Raw genomic sequence first — 22,226 nt, 5'->3', positions numbered from 1 at the left:
GGCCTGGCGTGCTGCGATTCATGGGGTCGCAAAGAGTTGGACACGACTGAACGACTGAACTGAACTGAGGGCCAAGTGCATAGGCAGTCAGTCTTGTCAGATTTTTTGGGACCCCATGGACTGTAGTTTGCCAGGCTCCTCTTTCCATGGAATTATCCCCAAGAATACTGGAATGGATTGCCATTTCCTTCTCCAGGGGATCTCCCTGACTCAGGATCAAACCAATGTCTCCTGAGTCTCCTGCCTTGCAGGCAGATTCTTTACGCACTGCGCCATCAGGAATTTAAGTAACGGAAATGTTAAATAAAGGAAGGACCGAAGGAAGGGACAGCAGGACAGGACCAGGGAGTGCATGGAGAGGGACCAGGAGGGAAGAGAACATTTGTAGTACCGTGAGAGAAATGTGAACCCTAGTAGGACATTTTATGGTACTAAGGAACTAGTCTTGCTTTCAGGAGTGTGTGTGATAAGTATTGTGATTTCAAAAGACAAGCCCTTGTCTTTTAGAGATAGACAATGACATTTTTACAGATGAAATGATATGACGTCAGAATAACAGAGAGTGTCAGCTCTCAGGGACAAGGAACACTGGTGCTCAGACTTGAACTTGCACCAGAATTACTTAGTTCAGAGGTCTTGTTAAAATATAGATACTGGTCCAACCTAATCCATCTTGGATGTGGCTCAAGAATTTCTCTTTCCTCACACGGAACTCTGCTCAATATTATGTGGCAGCCTGGAAGGGAGGAGAGTCTGTGGGAGAATGGATACGTGCATATGTATGGCTGGGTCCCCTTTGATATTCATCTGAAGTATCACAATATTGTTAATTGGCTGTATTGTTGTTGATTTAGTCGCTAAGTCATGGCTGACTCTTTTGCAACTCTTTTGCCTTCGACTGTAGTTCTCCAGGTTCCTTTGTCTCTGGGATTTTCCAGGCAAGAATACTGGAGTGGGTTGCCGTTTCCTCCTCTAGGGATCTACCTGACCCAGGGATCAAACCTGAGTGTCCTGCATTGGCAGGCTGATTCTTTACCACAGAGCCCCAAGGAAGCCCGAAGGAACTCTAAGGTCAAAGAAACCCAGATTCTAATCCAGGCAATCCATGATCAGCTATCCCTCAATACAAATAAAAAGTTAAAAAAAAAAAAAGAATTTGCCTTTCTAACAAATTGCCAGGTGCTGTTGATACTCTTGGTCTGGGGAACCACACTCTGCCAGGAAGGAAGGTGGGTCCCAAGCTATTGTTGTGCTTGGGTGGTGGGTATATGAAAGCCCATTATAGTGTTCTCTCAACTTTTGAATACGTCTGAGTTTTCAACAATAAACATTGAAAGCAAACTCAAGTGATCCAGAAGGATACACAGAGGGAGCAAAGCCTCTGACAGCCCATAGTTATAATGGGAATATCTGTGCTCATGAGCAAATAAGATTTAGCTACTGGTTTGGGGATTGGAAGGTCCCCATTTCTTCCTGCCCACTTGGGGCTCAGTGCCTCAACTCGCTGTCAATCCATGTATCCTCCTGTGACGACCTTCCTAACTCCAGGTCCGGAGACATCCCTATGTGTCTGAGTCCTTGCCTTTTAAGATTAATTTATTTCTTTATTCACTCACACTTCAGACATTACCGAGAGTACCTAAGTGTCAGGAACTTTTCCTAGCCTCTGAGAATACGGCAGAGAACAGAAGAAACAAAACCCTCTGTTTTTGTGGAGATTACTTTGTAGTTGGGGTTGTAGAGAACAAGTCAAGAATTAAGTGGATACTTACAGACAGTGAAAAGTGCTATGAATAAAATTAGAAAGAAGATGCTGGATAGCGTTTGAGTCTGTGTGTGTGCATGTGCACGCACACACAGACACACATATTTTTATTTAGGTGATCAGGGAAGACTTCTCCAAGGAGATGACCTCTGAGTTGAGATGAGCCTGATAAGAAGGAGCCAGCCATGCAGAGATCTGGATTTTTTTTTTTTTTTTTTGACAAAAGCAATAGCAAGTGCAAAGTCCCTGAGATCAGAAAGAGCTTGGCATTTGTTTTGTTTTGTTTTTGGAATCCAAAGAAGACCAGTTAATCTAGGATTTGGAGAGGAAAGGGAGAAATGATGGGCTGAGATGGGAGAGCAGACAAGGGCCAGGGTTCGTAGGACCTTGTAGCCATAGCCCAGTGCTTATATGCAGGCTGCCAGTCATCTCCCAGCCATCAAAAATACCTTCTATCTAGAGAAATAGGGCACAATTTTAACAGGGAAGTGTCCTAGGGATTCTGATCTATAGGAAAGTGTTTTGTGTAAGCAGTTGAATAGTATAATATAGCCAATTTGTTGAACCAACCTATTAAAAATCCAATAATTTTATTTCAACATCACTACTTGCTCTCGATGCCTGTAATTTCACTCTAAAAACACTATTTACTCAGTATAAAATTTGGTCTCCTATAATAGTGAGCTGGCCAAAAAGTTCATTCATTTTCTTTTTGTAGCAACCTATGGAAAAACCTGAATGAACATTTTGGCCAACCTAATACTACCCATCATATAGATTCCTCTATGACAGGTAATACTATAAGTTACCAGTCACTTCATGCTAATAGAAAGGAATTGAGAAATGTGTCCTTGAAAAGATATTTTAAAAGAAGAATGTGTAAAGTTAGTGGACTCAGGAGTACAGGAGTCTCCAGGAAAGAAACGAACTGAAAAGGAGAAACTGAAGCTGTGTTTCTATCTATTTAAAAAAATATATTTTTTATTTATGTTTATTTTTGGCTGTGCCGGGTCTTGGTTGCTGCACAGGCTTTTCTCTATTTGCAGAGAACAGGAGCTTCTCATTTGGTGGCTTCTCTCGGTGCAGAGTACAGGCTCTAGGGTGTGTGGGCTTCTTCAGTTTTGACTCCTGAGCTCTAGAGCACACGCTCAGCAGCTGTGTTCCATGGCCTTAGTTGTTCCATGGTATGTGAAATCTTCCTGGACCAGGGATCGAACCCGTGCCCCCTGCATTGACAGGCAAAATATTTTACCACCAGGCTACCAGGGAAGCCTCTAAAATACCTATTTTACAATTTGAGGTGAGACTTTATTTCCCGGAGAGACTAATGTCCTCCTGCCAAGATGTGTCAGAGCAAGGCTCTTTCTCTTAAATAACACATTTAACCTTTATGTGCGTGCTCAGTCGCTCAGCTGTGTCTGACTCTTTGTGACCCTGTGGACTGTAGCCTGCCAAGCTCCTCTGTCCATAGGATTTTTCCAGGCAAGAATACTGAAAGAAATTGCCATTTAGTCCTCCAGGGGATCTTCCCAACTCAGGGATTGAGCTGATGTTCCTCTTGAATCTCCTGCTTTGGCAGGTGGATTCTTTACCACTGAGCTACCAGGAAAGCCCCGAGTAACCTCTTTGTAGCTCTTCCTTAAACAGAAAGTGTGAAATAATTCACAAAACCCTATAAGAGAACAGAGAGATTGTTATAATGGGTCGTCCCTACTGCCTTGTTGCTTTTGATCAGCTGTGGACCTGTGTGCTAGACTTAACTTCTGAATTGTAGGCCTCTCTTGTTGTGGAGCATGGATTCCAGGGCACACGGGCTTCGGTAATTGCAGCACATGGCTTCAGTAGTTGCGGTGCATGGGCTTAGTTGCTCTGCAATATGTGGGATCTTCCTGGACCAGAGATGGAGTTGGTGTCCCCTGCGTTGCAAGGTGGACTCTTAACTGTTGGACCACCAGGGGAATCCCTGTATTTTTCCTTTGCTCTGGATATTTCTAGTCTGCACCCCCTGCCTGGCGGGGGGGCTCTCCTCACCCCTTCTTTGTCTGATAGACCTTTACCTATGTTTGAAGATCAGAGAAGAAGTCAAGTCCTGCTGCTTGAGGCTCATCTGCCCCGGGTCCCTTCAGCGTCCATTGCTCTTTCTCCAGTGCTCCCACCAAGTGCCATCTGCACGTCCTTTGCCACCGCCACCATTGCTGTGTTGTGGACGTGTTTGTCTCCATGTCTTATCTTCTCCCCTGGATTTTAAACCCCTTGAGGATAGTGAATTTTACTTATTCATCATTTTAGAGGTATATCATCACTTTATCCATCAGAGCACCTGGTAGAGCTCTGTACATAGTCATCACTCAGAAACTGTTAGTTGAATTATCTGTTGACATGATTTCATACTCCCCACAGTGTCCTAGACAACACAGTAAGTACTGTACACACACACACACACACACACACACACACAGAGTTTCATCAGTCTAAATATTTCTATTGGTGAGCTGATTTCATTAATCACATGGATCACAGCCTTGTCTAACTCAATGAAATTATGAGACATGCCGTGTAGGGCCACCCAAGATGGATGGGTCATGGTGGAGAATTCTGACAGAATGTGGTCCACTGGAGAAGGTAATGGCAAACCACTTCAGTATTCTTGCCTTGAGAAGCCCATGAACAGCATGAAAAGACAAAAAGATAGGACACTGAAAGAGGAACTCCCCAGGTGAGTAGGTGTCCAATATGCTACTGGAGATCAGTGGAGAAATAACTCCAGAAAGAATGAAGAGACAGACCCAAAACAAAAACAACACCTGTGGGTGTGACTGGTGATGGAAGTAAAGTTGAATGCTATAAAGAGCAATATTGAATAGGGACCTAGAATGTTAGGTCCATGAATCAAGGCAAATTGGAAGTGGTCAAACAGGAGATGGAAAGTGTAAACATCAACATTTTAGGAATCCGTGAACTGAAATGGACTGGAATGGGCGAATTTAACTCAGATGACCATTATATCTACTACTGTGGGCAAGAATCCCTTAGAAGAAATGGAGTACCCATCATAGTCAACAAAAGAGTCTGAAATGCAGTACATGGATGCAATCTCAAAAACGACAGAATAATCTCTGTCCGTTTCCAAGGCAAACATTCAATATCACAGTAATCCAAGTCTATGCCCCAACCAGTAATGATGAAGAAACTGACGTTGAACAGTTCTATGAAGATCTACAAGACCTTCTAGAACTAACACCCCCAAAAGATGTCCTTTTCATTATAGGGGACTGGAATGCAAAAGTAGGAAGTCAAGAGATACCTGGAGTAATAGGCAAATCTGGCCTTGGGGTACAAAACGAAGCAGGTCAAAGGCTAACAGAGTTTGCCAAGAGAACACATTGGTCATAACAAACACCCTCTTCCAACAACACAAGAGACATGGACATCACCAGATGGTCAATACCAAAATCAGATTGATTATATTCTTTGCAGCCAAAGATGGAGAAGCTCTATACAGTCAGCAAAAACAAGATTGGAAGCTGACTGTGGCTCAGATCATGAACTCCTTATTGCCAAATTCAGACTTAAATTGAAGAAAGTAGGGAAATCTACTAGGCCATTCAGGTATGACCTAAATCAAATCCCTTATGATTATACAGTGGAAGTGACAAATAGATTCAAGGGATTAGATCTGATAGAGTGCCTGAAGAACTATGGATGGAGGTACGTGACATTGTAGAGGAGGCAGTGATCAAGACCATCCCCAAGAAAAAGAAATGCAAAAAGGCAAAATGATTGTCTGAGGAGGACTTACAAGTAGCTGAGAAAAGAAGAGAAGCTAAAGGTGAAGAAGAAAAGGAAAGATATACCCATTTGAATGCAGAGTTCCAAAGAATAGCAAGGAGAGAGATAAGAAAGCCTTCCTCAGTGATCAGTGCAAGGAAATAGAGGAAAATAATAGAATGGGAAAGACTACAGATCTCTTCAAGAAAATTAGTGATACCAAAGGAACATTTCATGCAAATATGGGCACAATTAAGGACATAAATGGTATGAAAAACTAAGATATTAGTTAGTATGAAAAACTAAGAAGATATTAAGAAGAGGTGGCAAGAATACACAGACGATCTTCATGACCCAGATAACCACGGCAGTGTGATCACTCACCAAGAGCCAGACGTCCTGGAATGTGAAGTCCAGTGATGCTTAGGAAGCATCATTACGAAGAAAGCTAGTGGAGGTGATGGAATTCCAGTTGAGTTATTTCAAAGATGAAAAGATGATGATGTGCTAAAAGATGATGCTGTGAAAGTGCTGCACTCAATATGCCAGCAAATTTGGAAAGCTCAACAGTGGCCACAGGACTGGAAAAGATCAGTTTTCATTCCAATCCCAAAGAAAGGCAATGCCAAAGATTGTTCAAACTACAGCACAATTGCCCTCATCTCACATGCTAGCAAAATAATGCTCAAAATTCTCCAAGCCAGGCTTCAATACTATGTGAACTGTGAACTTCCAGACGTTCAAGCTGGATTTAGAAAAGGCAGAGGAACCAGAGATCAAATTGCCAACATCCATTGGATCATCAAAAAAGCAAGAGAGTTCCAGAAAAACTTCTACTTCTGCTTTATTGACTATGCCAAAGCCTTTGACTGTGTGGATCACAACAAACTGTGGAAAATTCTGAAAGAAATGGGAATACCAGACCACCTGACCTGCCTCCTGAGAAATCTGTATGCAGGTCAAGCAGCTACAGTTAAAACTGGACATGGAACAACAGACTGGTTCCAAATCGGGAAAGGAGTCTGTCAAGGCTATATATTGTCACCCTGCTTATTTAACTTATATGCAGAGTACATCATGTGAAATGCCGGGCTGGATGAAGCACAAGCTGGAATCAAGATTGCTGGGAGAAATATCAGTAACCTCAGATATGCAGATGACACCACCCTTATGGCAGAAAGTGAAGAACTAACGAGCCTCTTGATGAAAGTGAAAGAAGAGAGTGAAGAAGTTGGTTTAAAACAACATTCAGAAAACGAAGATTATGACATCCGGCCCCATCACTTCATAGCAAATAGATGGGGAAACAATGGAAACAGTGAGAGACTATTTTCTTGGGCTCCAAAATCACTGCAGATGGTGACTGCAGCCATGAAATTAAAAGACGCTTGCTCCTTGGAAGAAAAGCTATGATCAACTTGACAGCATATTAAAAAGCAGAGCCATTACTTTACCAACAATGGTCCATCTAGTCAAAGGTATGGTTTTTCCAGTAGTCATGTATGGATGTGAGAGTTGGACTATAAAAAAAGCTGAGTACCGAAGAATTGATGCTTTTGAACTGTGGTGTTGGAGAAGACTCTTGAGAGTCCCTTGGACTGCAAGGGGATCTAACCAGTCAATCCTAAAGGAAATCAGTCCTGGATATTCATTGGAAGGACTGATGTTGAAATTGAAACTCCAATACTTTGGCCACCTGATGCAAAGAACTGACTCAGTGGAAAAGACCCTGATGCTGGGAAAGATTGAAGGTAGAAGAAGGGGATGACAGAAGATGAGATGGTTGGATGGCATCACTGTCTCAATGGACATGAATTTGAGCAAGCTCCGGGAGTTGGTGATGGACTGGGAAGCCTGGTGTGCTGCAGTCCATGGGATCGCAGAGTCGGACACGACTGAGCAACTGAACTGAACTGAACTGAACTGATTAGACTGTCTTTCCCTTTCATTAGAGTCACATGTAACCCAAAATGAGGATCAACCAGAAAACTTGTATGCCTTCAGTCTAAAAGGTCACCTTTCTCATCTGCCTGCAAAATTTGACCACTTTTTCCAGCCTTGGGTTAGAAAGGCACCAATCTGTTACAAATCGTGACCTCTGATAGCCACAGAAGACGCACCTGCATTCTTCTGGGCATAGATCCTGCCAGAATGTCAGTTCATTCTACCGGTATTTTTATAACCAATGATAAAATGAAAACGATTCAGGTTTTTTTTTTTTCCTTTGCTCACTTCTGCTGTGAAGGCTGTTCCCATTTGGTTTGTTCATACATTAAACAATTACTGCCTTCTCATGCCAGCCACTCGGCTAAAGTCTCAAGATATAAAGATGAATTATCCCCAGCCCTGCCCTTCAGGGGTTCACAATCAGGAAAAGAGACTGAAAAGGCCACTGGACAAGTTCAAAATCTCGGGTGAAATCAAGCCCTGAGGTTCTGACAATGGCCCACGTCAGTGCGTTTGCCTGTTAGACTCTGCCATCTGTCCCTGCGTGAGACGTTTGCTGGAACTCCTTCCCACTGGCCGCTTTGGGTTTGAGTGACCTTGGCGACAGCCTGAAATCCAGAGCTTCGAGGGGTGCTTTTAGAGTTCCTGGTCTGCACTTATGTGCTTCAAATAGACATTCACAAACCTCTAATTATCTCCTCTTACCAGGCTGCCTAAATGACTGATGCCCAGCTCTCTCAGTCACTCCAAGAATGGATTTCTATTTAGCCCATGCCCGCCCGAGATGCATTAGGGTGCCCAGAACATGTGTGTCCGCTCCGAGAGGCACAGGGCAATTAACAGAAGCCAAGCAATTTGCAAAATGCCTCAACTTCCTGCTCCTTTCTGAGGCAAAGAAATTGTCACACCTTAACCTCAGCAGGCTCATAGGCAGCATAATTCCCCCACCCACCCCCAACCCAAACAGAGTCTCTGGTGTCAGATGTCCGCCCCCCTCCCATGCCCCACCCTGGCTTTTTGCAAACATAAGCACTCGGCTGAAACAACAGCTATGACTCAGTTCCTAGCGAGCTACTGCCTGAATTGATTTAGTCTGAGTTCAGATTTAGCACATAATCATGTTCAATTTGCTCCACTGCACTGCCTAGAGATAAAAGGCTGGGGGAAAAAAAATAGCTCCAGCTTGTGTCAGTCTTTGTGGTGATGTCATTGCCATCAGAGAGCCGGCCGCTCTTACTCTGCCGCGCTGCCTGAGCCGCGGCGGGCTGTGTGTGTGCGCACAGCCGAGTGGGTTCAGGTGCCCGGCTCGGCCATCCCCAGGGCAGGGCAGCGCCCGGCCGGCCCCGGCACCATCTACCTGGAAGGTTCTTCCCAGCCCGCAGGACTCGGAGGCTGCCTAACTCTTTCTTGTCAATTCCGGAGGGGGAATGCCAGCCCCTAGCATGGACTGTGATGTTTCCACTCTGGTTGCCTGCGTGGTGGATGTGGAGGTCTTTACCAACCAGGAGGTTAAGGTACGCACCTGCAATCTTCTGTTTCATTGTTGCTGTTTGCCGAAGCTGCCAGCAGCCTTGTTAGCTTAAGGGAACAGGACTTTGATTCATAGTTCTCAGCTCAGGATCTGTGCTAGAAATGCATGGGGTGAGTGCCTGGCTCTGTTAATTAGAATAAGTTAGAAGAGAGACCAGCACATTCATTTTGCATGTGATAAGGTTTGAAAAATCATTGTCTATGTATTCTTGCCTTTCCTATTAGGTGATCCCCCGTCAATCCTTTTCACAGTAGACATGTTTTCATAGTCTCCGTGTCAATAAGAATTTGCTAGTCCTTAGTGTTTTGAGGGGTTTCAAATCAATGACTCAATGAAGAAAGCGCATATAATAATGATCGCACCCAGGACACCCCGATCATGAGACCTTAACCTCTTCATGGAACGTCCTTTACATAGGCCATGATGTGCAAACTGAACAAAAGCTCTTCTAAAGACAGCAGTTTCAATCCCCAGCTCTCAGAAAATCAAAGTTGGAAAAGAGCTGTCTAAATTTCCTTTGTCAGGCAGAAGAAGCAAGTCATTTCCCCTGAACAGTTTTCCATAAAGAAAGTTCAGGCATAAATAAATTTCACATCTCGAGATGTAGTATCCTAGGGCGCTGGTCCTCACTGAGTAGACGTCTGCAGCAGTTGTCTGATTGTCATGGGTAATTGTCTCCTGATGACACACGTTCTCTTTCCTTTTGCCCCTTTGCTTTTGTGTTCTGAAAAAGGTGCCATGCTTGCGAAATGGGAATTTTTATTTCTCCTCTCATATTGAGAATAAGATCTAGCAGAAGCTTCTTATTTAAGCAGTTCACACACACAACAAAAAGGACACTTGCTCATTGTGTCTCAGGGGAAGGAAAGGGGAATCACACTGCATGATCGTTTCCCACCCTCCCTTAGTCTTGACTTAAAGGAAGACCCGGAATTCTTTGTTTTGGGGTGTGCAAGAGGACTCCCTGGTGCTTCCCAGGTGGGAATGTGTGTGTCCACTAGCATAATGGATGGCTCTGTCATTCAAGATTACGGTTTTGAACACTCTTTTGAACTGGATTCAAGAATCTGGTTTGTTGTTTCTGCATATTTTAAATGTGTGGCCCTGTGTTTACCAATTCTTATGGCAGTACTATGAAGTGTCCACCACCTGTCATACTGAGGTTCAGAAAATTAGAAGGGAATGGTTGGGTGCTGCCTACGGCTGCGTCCACAGTGCAAACATGCGTGTAGAGACAGTCTGGCTGGTCATACCTGCTGTATACACTCCAGAAGAGAGCAGTCCACAAAGCCCCTCCAGTTTAAAACCTGTTTAAAGTATGGGTAACTGGGTAAAAGCCGTCTCTGAACACCGGGCTGGAATACAATTGTGTGTACCTAAAGTAAAACTTTACAATGCCCTTCTGTTCTTAACAGTTCTCGTTTAATTGCATGCTTGTCCTGTGAAAATATAGACTTTTTTGGTCCACGAAATAATGTTGAGAAAATATTTCTCAGAGAACTGCTGTCTGCCAGGCACTGTGCTCATAGAGGAAGAGAGTTTAAAATACGCTTATATGACGTAGGTATTTGTAATATAGACATAGAAAGAACCATTTGCCCAATATTTATCTTTTTAAGCATTATTCCATATTTTATTTATTTTTTATTGAAATATAGTTGATTTGCAATGTTTCAGGTGGGCAGCAAACTGATTCAGTTATATGTTTATATATGTGTGTATGTGTTAGTCACTTAGTCATGTCCGATTTTTTGCAATCCCATGGACTGTAACCTGCCAGGCTCCTCTGTCCATGGAATTCTCCAGGCAAGAATACTAGAGTGGGTAGTCATTCTCTCCTCCAGAAGATCTTCTGGACCCAGGGATTGAACCCAGGTCTCCTGCATTGCAGGCAGATTCTTCACCCTCTGAGCCCTTAGGGAAGCCTCTCTCTCTCTATATATATATATATTCTTTTTTCAGATTCTTTTTGATTATAGGTTATTACAAGATGTTGAATACAGTTTCCTGTGCTATACACCAGGTTCTTGCCCTTTATCTAGTTTATATATAGGAGTGGGTCTGTTAATTCCGAACTTCTAATTTATACTCCCAGCCCCTTTCCTCTCTGGTAACCATAAGTTTGTTTTCTATGTCCGTGAGTCTATTTCTGTTTTGTAAATAAGTTCATTCGTATCATTTTTTACAGATTCTACATATAAGTGATATCAAATGGTGTTTGTCTTTCTCTGACTTACTTCACTTAGTATGATCATCCCTAGTTCCATCCATATTGTTGCAAACAAGCCCAATATTTCTTAAAGGCAGAGTATTTTGTGGAATTCAGGGGACACAAAATTCTTACAGCTGGTTGTACTGGAGTGGTTGGGATGGCGCCATAGTGCATCCCAAGTTAAGCGTGGTACTTAACTGGAAGATGGGTAGATTTTGATACAGGAAAAGGGAGGGTGCGGAGATGGGGAGGCAGCTCATTTTACAGACAGGTGAGTCAATGCATTTAACTGCAGCAGGATCTCTGTGAGAGACTAGAGGGGAAACGGGGAGGAGGGGCGGGGTGATGAAGCCTCTCACATTTTCCATCAGAACCATGTGGGGTTTTCTGAGAAGATTCCCACCAGAAAGATGCATTATATGTCCTTCCTGCTAAATATTGGTAACTTGCAATCGCCATGGATTTGTTTCTTTGGAACAAGGTTCTGAATCCTTCTGTGCCTTAGTTTTCTTATCTGTAACATGGGGATAATAGTCATTCCTGCCTCTTTGGCTTGATGGGAGGATTAAAGAAAATTATACATGGAAAACAATTAACACAATGCCTGACATATTTCATGTTCAATACATGTTAGCTGTTGCCATCATAGGTATGATCACCTGTTCAGACATTCTCTAAAGGTGGTGAGTTATTTCTGCCAGTTTATTGGAATGTCCTATCTCCAGCTGAGTTTACAATGACAATCCAGGACAAAGAAAGCATTTTTCTTCCCATCCCCCCAAACACACACACACACACAACCTGGTCACTTAGCCATTTAATCACTTAAATTAAGCAGTAATCAAGCAAAATTAAGACAGGCCAAAGAGGTTGGTTGAGGAAACCTATATGTTCCTTGTTCAAAAATGAGCATGGCTTAGTGGCATGAAGAGAGGTTCAGATGTCAAATTCTGGCACCAAAGTTTCACCGAAGGTAAACTTCATTAATCATCTCTTCCAGACTCACAGTGGAGCCGGGAGTTTCTTTCTTCTAAACCTTTAATATTCCTTTTGGAGAAAAGGGAGGCAACCCGGATGAGGGTTTGTCTCACCTGCCTGCATCCAGCTTGCTTGATCTCAGGCTTTTTTGCCTTTTGCAAACTCTCCCTTTCTACCTGGAGCCCCCATGGAATAGAAACCACACCAGGGTTATGCAATCAAGCAGCCTCTCTTTGCAAATGCAGTGATTTATTTGAGGGGGCAGAAGCAAATGCAAATACAGTGACTTACAGCAATTCAGGAAACCTTATCTTCCATGAGGGATCTCTGCTGGTTGCACTGGGGGCCCTGCAGGCTCCCATCTCCTAAATTTTGTCAAAGTGGCTTAAGCGGTAATGCCAAACACATGAGGAAATAAGGTAAATGCACCCCCATATTTGTCTTTCTCCTGAAATCCCACTGGTAGTGTTGGGAACTTAGCTGTCTGATAGCAAAAGGATGCTCAGAAAGATAAACTCAAAACTCCCACTAGAAGGAAAATGACATGGTGAACTGTAGAGTTTGCTTGTGTGTGTTGAGTGTATGTATCTTTGTATGTGTCTGTGTGTGCATGTCTGCCTGTGTGTCTGTGTGTATGTTTGTGTGTATGTGTGTCTGTGTGTGTCTCTGGGGTCTGTGTGTTTGTATCGATGTGTGTCTGTATATGTCTGTGTTTGTGTCTGTGTGTGTTTGTGTGTCTGCGAGTATCTGTTTGTTCATGTATTTGTGTGTGTGTATATGTGCCTTTGTATCTGTGTGTATCTGTTTGTTCGTGTGTCTCTGTGTGTATGTCTGTGTATACGCAGGTGAGCAGGGTTGATTTTCTCGAGTTTCCTTCTCATATTCTGAAAATAGTCCTCCCTACCCCCACCCTTCAACAAGGAGCCAAACTCTTGGGGAAATGAAAGATCCAAAGATGGGTAATGAAATTTTTGTTTCACTTTAGTCCAGTGGTTCTTCAATCTGATTACACATTGGTATCCCCTTGGAGAGCTTTTAAAATATTGACAAGGATCAGGTCCCATGCCCAGGACTTCTGACTTGGCTGGTTGGAGTGGAGCTGGGCACAGATGATCATGTGTAAAGTAAGCATCATGTGTGTTCTAGACACAGGTAGGTACAGGCAAAGTCAGTCCGGTATTATCTAGAATAACTTCTGCCTAAACACCTTGATCCATTGCCCTAAGCAAAGCCTTGATGGATGCAGTTTCAGAAGCAACATTTCTGATAGCTTTAAGACTTTACCTGTACCTACTGCCCCTTCTCTGCAGTGAGAGCTTCCCACACAGAAAGAGGGTGGATGCCTCCTCTCTGGGCTGGAGGGCTCCTAATTCAAGTCCAGGGATCCAGTCCTGTCTCAGTGGGCATCCATACAGGAGACAGGGGCTCATAAAGCTTCTTTCTGTTCCTTAGGACAGGCGGGAAACATGGCAGGTCTTATAAGAAGATCAGAAGTGTCAGAGACCCGTGGAGCTGGAGATTTAGATCAAACTATTTATACTAGACAAACAACAAGGTCCTACAGTATAGCACGGGGAATGGTATCCAGTCTCCTGGAATAAACCATAAAGGAAAAGAATAGTTAGAAGGGGACTTCTCTGGTGGTTCAGTGGTTAGGACTTTGCGCTTCCACTGCAGGGGGCACAGGTTTGATCCCTGGTCTGGGGTCTAGAATCCCACATGCCCCATGGTGAAGAAACTCAGTAACTGAATAATATTTCTTGCACCATTAAAAAAGAAAAGGAAAGAAAATATAATACAAAAATCCATGATGAATAAAATATAAAAGTTTAAAAAAAGCATATATACACACATATATATATATAGATATGTATAGCTGAGTCACTTTGCTGTACAGCAGAGATGGGCATAACATTGTAAATTGGCTACACTTCAATAAAAAAATAAAAAACGTATGTTCAGTGCACTTAACTCCTGACCAGGCGATACTCTAAGCACTGGGAGATGGACAAGACAACCATCCCAGCCCTCAGAAGAGTGCACATTCTAACCCAGGAGGCATACAGCAAACTAGTAAATAAATGCATACTATAATTTCCTAGGTGGCGCTAGTGGTAAAGAAGCCGCCTGCCAATGCAGTAGATAGAAGAGACGCGGGTTCAATCCTGGGGTTGGGAAGATCCCCTGCAGGCGGGCCTGGCAACCCACTCCAGTATTCTTGCCTGGAGAATCCCATGGACAGAGGAGCCTGGCGGGCTATAGTCCATGGTGTTGCAGAGACTTGGACACAACTGAAGTGACTTAGCACACAGCATGCATGTAATTTCAGGCAGTGATGAGGGTTCTGAAGAAAGATGGAGCAGAGTGAGGAGGTGCATTGCTGGAAGGGAGGTTGCACTGGGGGCCCTTCAAGCTCCTATTTCTGAAATTTTGCCAGGACTGCTAGATCAATAGTTCCCCAAAGAGGAGGAAATCAGGTAGATGCGTTTCACCATATTTCTCTCTCCAAAAATTCCATTGACCACTTTTGAATGGGTGGCCAGTAGAAGCATTTCTGGCAAGGTGGCGGTTTCTTAAATGTCATTATTCTAGTGTCTTTCAGGAATCTGAAATGAGTGAAAGGGCTGTGTGGCGATCTGGGGGAAAAGCATGCCAGTAGTTGGGCACAGTAGAGGCAAAGAGAGGCCACCTTATCTGATGTGTTCTTACCCAGCGCTCCCTTTAACCTGTTTCCAGGTTTAACCTGTTTCATTCATCCGTTCAGGGACCTATTCAGGGACCTCACCAGGCTATCAAGGTCTCATACCGTAATTTTTATTTTTTTCATGCTGCTCCTTTTTGAAGTTGTGCTTAAGCTAAATCCCTCATGTTATGTTTTAAGCCTGGTGGTTCTCTTGGAAGAAGGGGAAATTGAAGCAGAAATTTGTTCTCAGAGTAATAATTTTTCATACACTTGAAATCCTAGGATTGCTATAGGACTATTTCTTCCCATCTAGAAGTCCAGGGCCTTTCCAAGGTGACTCAGAAGTCCTGCTTTCTCTCCTCTGCTTTTGAGAATTTCCCAATATCCTCCCAATCCATGCAACCTCGGGCAAGTCTCTTAACCTTTCTGGACACACAGGAATGATGCTGAGAAAAGTGCTTGATGCTCTTTGAATTTCATTTACTTTTTTCACACAAAAGTATATGACTGACTCACAGTCTGTGTCATGCTGTTGTGTGAGTTATGAAAAGAAAAAGCCAGCACATCTTGGCCACTTAGTACATTGAAATCTATTTGTCATTTGAACCAGTGAAAATTCCATGACTAGTTTTGTTTGGCAGGATGCAGAGGAGGAGGATGATGGAGCAGAGTTGGGGTGATGTGCTTTGCCCTCTGCTTTGGGAGGAGACAAGTGGCACAAATGAAAATGTGGGTATTGGGAGGGATCGCAGGGTTGATCTGGAAGAGAAGCTTGTGGGTATTTGTTAGGAGAGCTTGTCAAGCTTCACGCCTGTTTCTTATGCTTTGCAAATGCAGTGCTGGGCAGAGGACCCGGCTGCTGTCAACCTGTTTGGTTCTGTAGAGCTCTAAAGCTCTTTCAGAATCTTCAAAAACCACGGTGTTCGCTCAGCAGCTTAGAAGAATTTGAGTTGTGTGTGATTTCCTTCTCAAACATTGAAACCCTCTGGAAATATTTGTGGTAAATTTTAGGAACCAAATGTTAAAGTTGACAGAAACCCTCATTGTTCAACGGCTGGAATTTTATTTTTTTTAATTGGAGTATGATTGCTTTACAATATTGTGTTAATGTCCACTGTACAACAATGTGAATTAGTTATCTGTATACATATATTGTGCTCCCTTGTGAGCCTCCCTCCCCCCCACCAAGAATTTTAAATAATATTTATTTCGCATTACATCTCCAGACCATCTTTAGTTTCTGAAAACCAAAAAGGAATGTGTAGGGAGGCTGCGGTGTGGAGGATGGGATGGCTTCCTCATGGCAGATTCTGACCCTCACAACAAAAGCGTGTTTGTCCTCTGGTAACAAAATGGACTAGAACTGAGGCCATTTTGGAAATAAATGTGTTAATGTAAAACTGAATGTTAGACAGTAACTCTAAAAAGTACCTGAAACTTAACATGTTTAAATGTGTACTGTTGAATATTATCTCACCTCTCAAGAAAGTACCAAACACCTTTCAGAGTGGGAGGAAGGGATTTTTTCAAGTGACAGATGCTCCCTGAGAAGGTTAGCAGGCAGATTTTGCAGCCACCTGTCACATCAGGGAGAGGCAAGGAACAGTATTCAAGTAATGACATAGTAAAGCAGGAAAGCCCACTGAAAACGTGCCTCTCTGTTTCGAGTCTTTTAACTGTGGGAAAGTAATTCAGACGTTGACAGTTGCTACCTCTGAGTGTCAGATTTACTCAAAGCAATAACAGCAAAACAGTGGCTTCATTAGTGTTATTTTCCTAAAGAAGCAGATTTTAATGTATAACTCAGGGAGTACCCTTTGCAACCTTAGTGATTCTGGATACAGCTATCAACAATTTATAATAGCCTGTTTTAGTACTTTCTGATGAAACTTAAAATTGACAAATAGAAAAGAAAATGATACCTGAAACATTTATTATCACTAGGTATGCTTAGGTTGTAAGCTTAAATGGCATCACAGCTTTGCGGTGAATAACCCAGCTTTCCAGGGAGGTCATAAACCCTCTAGCCCATGCCTGGCCTAGAATTTCTTTATGTAATGGGAAAACTTCTTTATGTAAAGGGAATGTATTCCTTCCAAGCTCTAAATCTTAGCTCATTCCAAGGTACTAGTTCAAAAAAGATTGAGAGATAATTCAATGAGGACTTCAAACAGTTCACAATAAGTTGTGAACTCTCCGCTCTATCTAGAATGGAGAATTTATCTTAAAAATGTTTGAGAAGAAAATATCCACCAAGTTAAGACCTTCTATAGAAAATACTCACTGGATGTGCCTTTGTATTCCTCTTTTGGGTAAATGTATCTCTCCGGGGGAAAATACACAGCTGTACATACACACATGTGCACACACTCATGAAAATGTTTTGCATGTGTATGTGTGTGTGTGCTCAGTGGCTTCAGTCGTATCTGACTCTTTGTGACCCCATGGACGATAGCCCACCAGGCTCTTCTTGGGATTCTCCAGGCAAGAATACTGGAGTGGGTTGCCGTACCTTCTCCAGGGGATCTTCCCAACCCAGGGATCAGACCCATGTCTCTTACATCTCCTGCATTGGCAGGAGGGTTCTTTACAACTCGTGCCACCTGGGAAGCCCCTTTGCATGTGTATACTATATATAAATATATTTTTTTTCCTTAACCATGGAAGGTTTCTTTCTCTTCCTCTCTGGCCTATCTAACCAGTTATTGGAAACCGTGAGCTTCTAACCATGTCAGGGACTTGAGAACCCAGAGAAGGTTCCTGGTCAAAAGTTGAACAGAAGTCTCAACAATTGCTAAACAGTCCTCCAAGGTGGAGTGTGATTGGGAAGGGGACGGGAAGAAATTCATGACCTTTTCGTTTTATTGTTATATACCAAAAAACCGTTTACATCCTTACAGTCCAGGAGCACAATTACTCTCCAGAATCTAATACACAAGTTCTAAACTATGAATTTTTTAAAATACTTGCAAAAAGATCTCTACCCTTCACTTCCAGAAAGATAACTTTAATAAATTTATCCTTCTCTGTTATATTGGACTGCAGACCAGCTTTCATTCAGCCTCCAAATTACATCTTTACTAATATTCTACTTGTCCCAACAATAAGACAGCTTGCTACTTAGTTGTAACGTATTTTTCCTCCATCTCTAGTGGTTCTAAAGTAATATGTGAGCAGTCTTTAAGTTGTACCCCAAAGATTTGATGAGCAGGGGAAAATTTACTAAGTTAAGCATTAAACCATCCCACGTGATGGCAAATGTAACCCCCCAGAGACAGTCATTTTCATGGTTCAGTACTTTATGTTGTCAAGCAATTTAAAAAATTCTAACAACTCTTCTTCTTCACTAAATACTTCTGAGTACATGGCACATGTCAGGATACTCCTTATTATCCCCATAATAGCATGAGGTATCCATTTTCTGTTTTAAACAGGTTTCTGGACAGAGAAGTTAAATTTTTGCATAAGATCACACAGCTATTAGGGTCTGCCCAGGGGGCTCAGTGGTAAAGAACCCACCTGCCAAAGCAGGAGACACAGGTTCAATTCCTGATTCAGTAAGATCCCCTGGAGAAGGAAATGTCAACTCACTCCAGTATTCTTGCCTGGGAAATCCCATGAACAGAGGAGCCTGGTGGGCTATAGTCCATCAGGTCACTAAGCATAGGACACGTCTTAGCAATTAAACAGAAACAACAGCAGTTATTAATTGGTAGAACTGGGTCTTGAACTGTGGTTTGCTTCACTGTTTCTCCTGCCAAAATATCCATAAGGATTAACAAGCCATTCATCGATTTTTGGGGGGAAAAGATGTACATCCTAGAGGATAAGACTTTGAACTCATAGTAGTATTTCCTCTAGTGTTCAAAATACTGTTTTTGTCTTCTATTACTTATTGGAGTTTGGAGTACTACTTTTACATAAATCAGTAGTGAAGATCACTTATTTTCTTAATAAATCTAACATAGTGGCAGTTCTAGGCATAGCCTGTGTTTTAGATTTCATTTGAAAATCTGTTTCAAAATCTAATAATGCCATCTAGTTGGGGAGAAAAAAAGTGTTGGAAAACCCAGGGGCTCACCAATAGATGGATAATAACGGATATGACAGCTCCGCCACCTCTTTCTAGATGTCAGTGAACGCTTTCCAGGACTGAGTGAAGGGTGATCTCTGAAGAATTGTAGAACAGCAGTGGTGAAGGTTTTGATTGCAATGATATTATTTTACTTTTGGACCAGGCTTTCAAATTATTAAAAAAAAAACCCTCAGCTTTCTCGCTGGAGATCTCCAAGGTTAAATAAGATCACGTGATTCATCAAGGGAATTTTGGATTAGGGTTTAATGCACAACACTAAACAAGATCTCTCGGTATATAATTATAGCCTGCATCAATAGTACAGCTAAGAGAATTGATTTCTTCTTACGTGACTTCACTGTCCCTTTAGGTATTGACTAAGAAAAACCACCTCAGGCCACCTTCCTGGAACAGGATGCGTAAGCAATGAGCCAATTTAAGAACAGCAACAGTGTATTGAGCACTTACTACTCATCAGGCACCGGCAAAGTGCTTTGATTCATTCATTCATCAACTATGTATTGAGTGCCTTCCATATTCAAAACCTCACTGGAGACTCTGGAGATATAGAAGGTAACAGTCCTGTCGGATGCAAAAGCTTGTGCTCCGTCGTTATGCAGTGTTGGCCTTTATTCCACACAGTTTCATTTTTCCCAGACAGGATGACGCTGTTTTGACTTATAGAGAGGTCTCCTTTGTTAACGGAGGCACACGAGAAGGAAGCTAGCCCAGTCTCCAAGTCAGACATCCTGGTTGGAATTCTCTATTTGGCCCCTTGGCTGCTTACTGTGTGGCCCTGAGCAGAGAGCCTTACCTCTCCATGCCTCAGTTTCCTCAATTATCAAAGGAAGGAAACACTGCTTACCTCATAGGTTGGCAGTGAGGATTAAGGCCAGTTGAATACATAAAATACTTAACATGGGATCTTGCAGACAGCAGTGTACTGGTAATGATGTCAGCCTTTATCATCATCATCTTCATCTTCATTACTAGTTGTAAACTTCTTGTACAGAGTTTTGAGTTTTCTTCCCAAGACACTTCTCCCTAACTGGCCTTACTTTAGCAGACTCTTTGCTAAAGTTTTCAGCTTTGCACAGAGGAAGCAGTGCCCTACCTCAGCCTCACACTGAGGTCACAGAACCACATGGGAAGCAGCTGGTTCAGCAGGGGCATGAGGACTCAGAGACCCAGACAGTTAGTCTGGATTTCCAGACCCAAGGCCAGTTTTAACAAGCATTCTGAAAGCAGTGTCTATGGTGGAGTACAGAGGCTTTAAGGCCTATTAGGCCTTAGGAAAAAGAGAAGTTGAACTCAGAACCCATTTCTTCAAATCATATTTAAACACCTCTCTTTGAGCTGTGCTGTGGTCAGACGTGTTTGACTCTTTGCAACCCGAAGGACTGTAGCCCTCCAGGCTCCTCTGTCCATGGAATTTTCCAGGCAAGAATACTGGAGTTGATTGCCATTTCCTACTCTAGGGGATCTTCCTGACCCAGGGATCAAACCCACGTCTCCTGCATTGATAAGTGGATTCTTTACTATTGTGCCACCTTCATATGGGATGGTAGACTAGCTTCATCATTGCTATGCTAAACTATAATTGAAATACTCCCAATGCTGACTTTGACTTCCCATTTCTACTTTAAAACTGTGGAGATAGGTGGAAATTTAATTAATTACCCAAGCTAAGCTCAATTTCTCTTTTGCTTAATAGGCCTTTGGCCCTAGAAACTCTGTATTCTGCCATGTACCCCTACCTCTGACTGCTTATTAGCTTGTATCACAGAACTAGTAAACAGTTCCGTGATACTTCAAACCAATGAAAATAATAACTAAGCTACAAGCCCTGCTATTCATTGCCTGGATGAAGAAGCAGTAGATTTGAATTATTAATGAGATGGATAGTAGATGATCTGTTTTATATTCTTACTTTGTAAGGAAATGTTCTATATTTTGTAGTGCTCAGCAAAATAATATTCTATATTTAAGTAACACTTTGCATATGATTAACCACAATCAACATTTATGTAAACCTCAGCAGACTTGAACCCTCTCTCAATGAATGCATCTTCATGCCACTCTTCTATTTTTTTATTATTTTTAAACTTTTTTCTGATGCCGCCCTTCTGATTAGGCGGGAAATATTATTTTTTCATTGAGCAGTTCAGGTTAGAAGTGTTCTCCAAGCTCTGTGCTCAATCGATGCATTCAAATTTGCTCCATGTTAATTCACGTTCCTTTTTTATCACTTTATTTTACTGCAGGATATTTGATTTGCAATATTGTATTAATTTCTGCTGTCTAGTGAAGTAATTCAGTCGTACATATTCTTTTTCATATTCTTTTCCGTCAGGGCCTTTCTCAGAACACTGAATATGGTTCCCTGTGCTGTACAGCAGGACCTTGTTGCTTATCCATTGTATATGTAAGAGTGTGCTTCTACCAACCCCAACCTCCAATCCATCCCTCCCCTACTGGCCTCCCCCTCGGCAACCACAGGCCTGTTCTCTATGTTTGTGAGTCTGTTTCTTAGATAAATTCATTTGTATCATAGTTTATATTCCACATATAGTTACTTCACATTCTCATTTCGTATTTCTTGGAGGCAGAACCAAGAAGGAACTTGGTAAAATGGTATAGTGGAAAGTAGCTTGGTCTTTGGAGGCAGAAAAACCTGAATTCATGCTGTCTCTTATTTATGACTTTCTTGCATCCTAAAAAAAGATACAGATTTAGGTTAAGGGCTATTGGGATATAGATGATCAGTAAATTATTGCTGATGCCTATATTTAGTATGAGTGAGACATCTCGTCCATTCATTTGATGTTTAACAAATATGGCAGAGTGCTTGGTAGGTAGTAGGCACTGCTTCAGTACTTGTGAGTTCGAGGTGGAGGCATGATTCCTGCCCTTGAGGCGTGCACAGCTGATGGAGGAGAAGGTAAGAAATAGACACATCGCACTCAGAAAAGGCTGTGGTTTGAGTAAGCCCAGTACACTGTGGAAACCTCTAGGAGGGAGGTCTGGATTGAAAAGGAAAGGTTTCCCCAAAGAGGTAATTCTTGAGTTACACCTTTAAAGATTAGGTAGGTGTTCAACAGATGAAGAAAAGATGGACATAGGAGAGGGGCTCCTTGCAAAAGAGAGGAGCCCCCACCAAAGCAGAAATGCCAGGAGAATGGTGACTCCTAGGAAGGAGAGCCCTGGGTGCGGGGGCTGCATTATACAGACGCTGGGCCCATGTTGTGAAGGAATTTGGACCGTATG

The 22,226-nt window shown here is 42.5% G+C and overlaps 1 protein-coding gene across 2 annotated transcripts in view; it reads left to right on the top strand.

Moving 5' to 3' along the window:
- The window catches only part of RCAN2 (regulator of calcineurin 2), a 281,009-nt gene that overhangs the window by 168,629 nt on the left and 90,154 nt on the right, over positions 1–22,226 (top strand). The window contains exon 1 of one of the 2 annotated variants that reach the window (XM_027523981.1): positions 8,623–8,994. The exons of the other annotated variant lie outside the window; for it this stretch is intronic. Coding sequence (XP_027379782.1) covers positions 8,908–8,994 — 87 coding nt within the window. The 5' untranslated portion in view covers positions 8,623–8,907. Of the gene's footprint in view, positions 1–8,622; positions 8,995–22,226 lie in introns of those variants that run through there. 2 annotated transcript variants of the gene reach the window in all.

The sequence above is a fragment of the Bos indicus x Bos taurus genome, chromosome 23 (assembly GCF_003369695.1).
Source record: "Bos indicus x Bos taurus breed Angus x Brahman F1 hybrid chromosome 23, Bos_hybrid_MaternalHap_v2.0, whole genome shotgun sequence".
Lineage (NCBI taxonomy): Eukaryota > Metazoa > Chordata > Mammalia > Artiodactyla > Bovidae > Bos > Bos indicus x Bos taurus.
The sequence above is the reverse complement of the archived record's forward strand: the minus strand, read 5'-3'. Positions and strand labels throughout refer to the sequence as shown.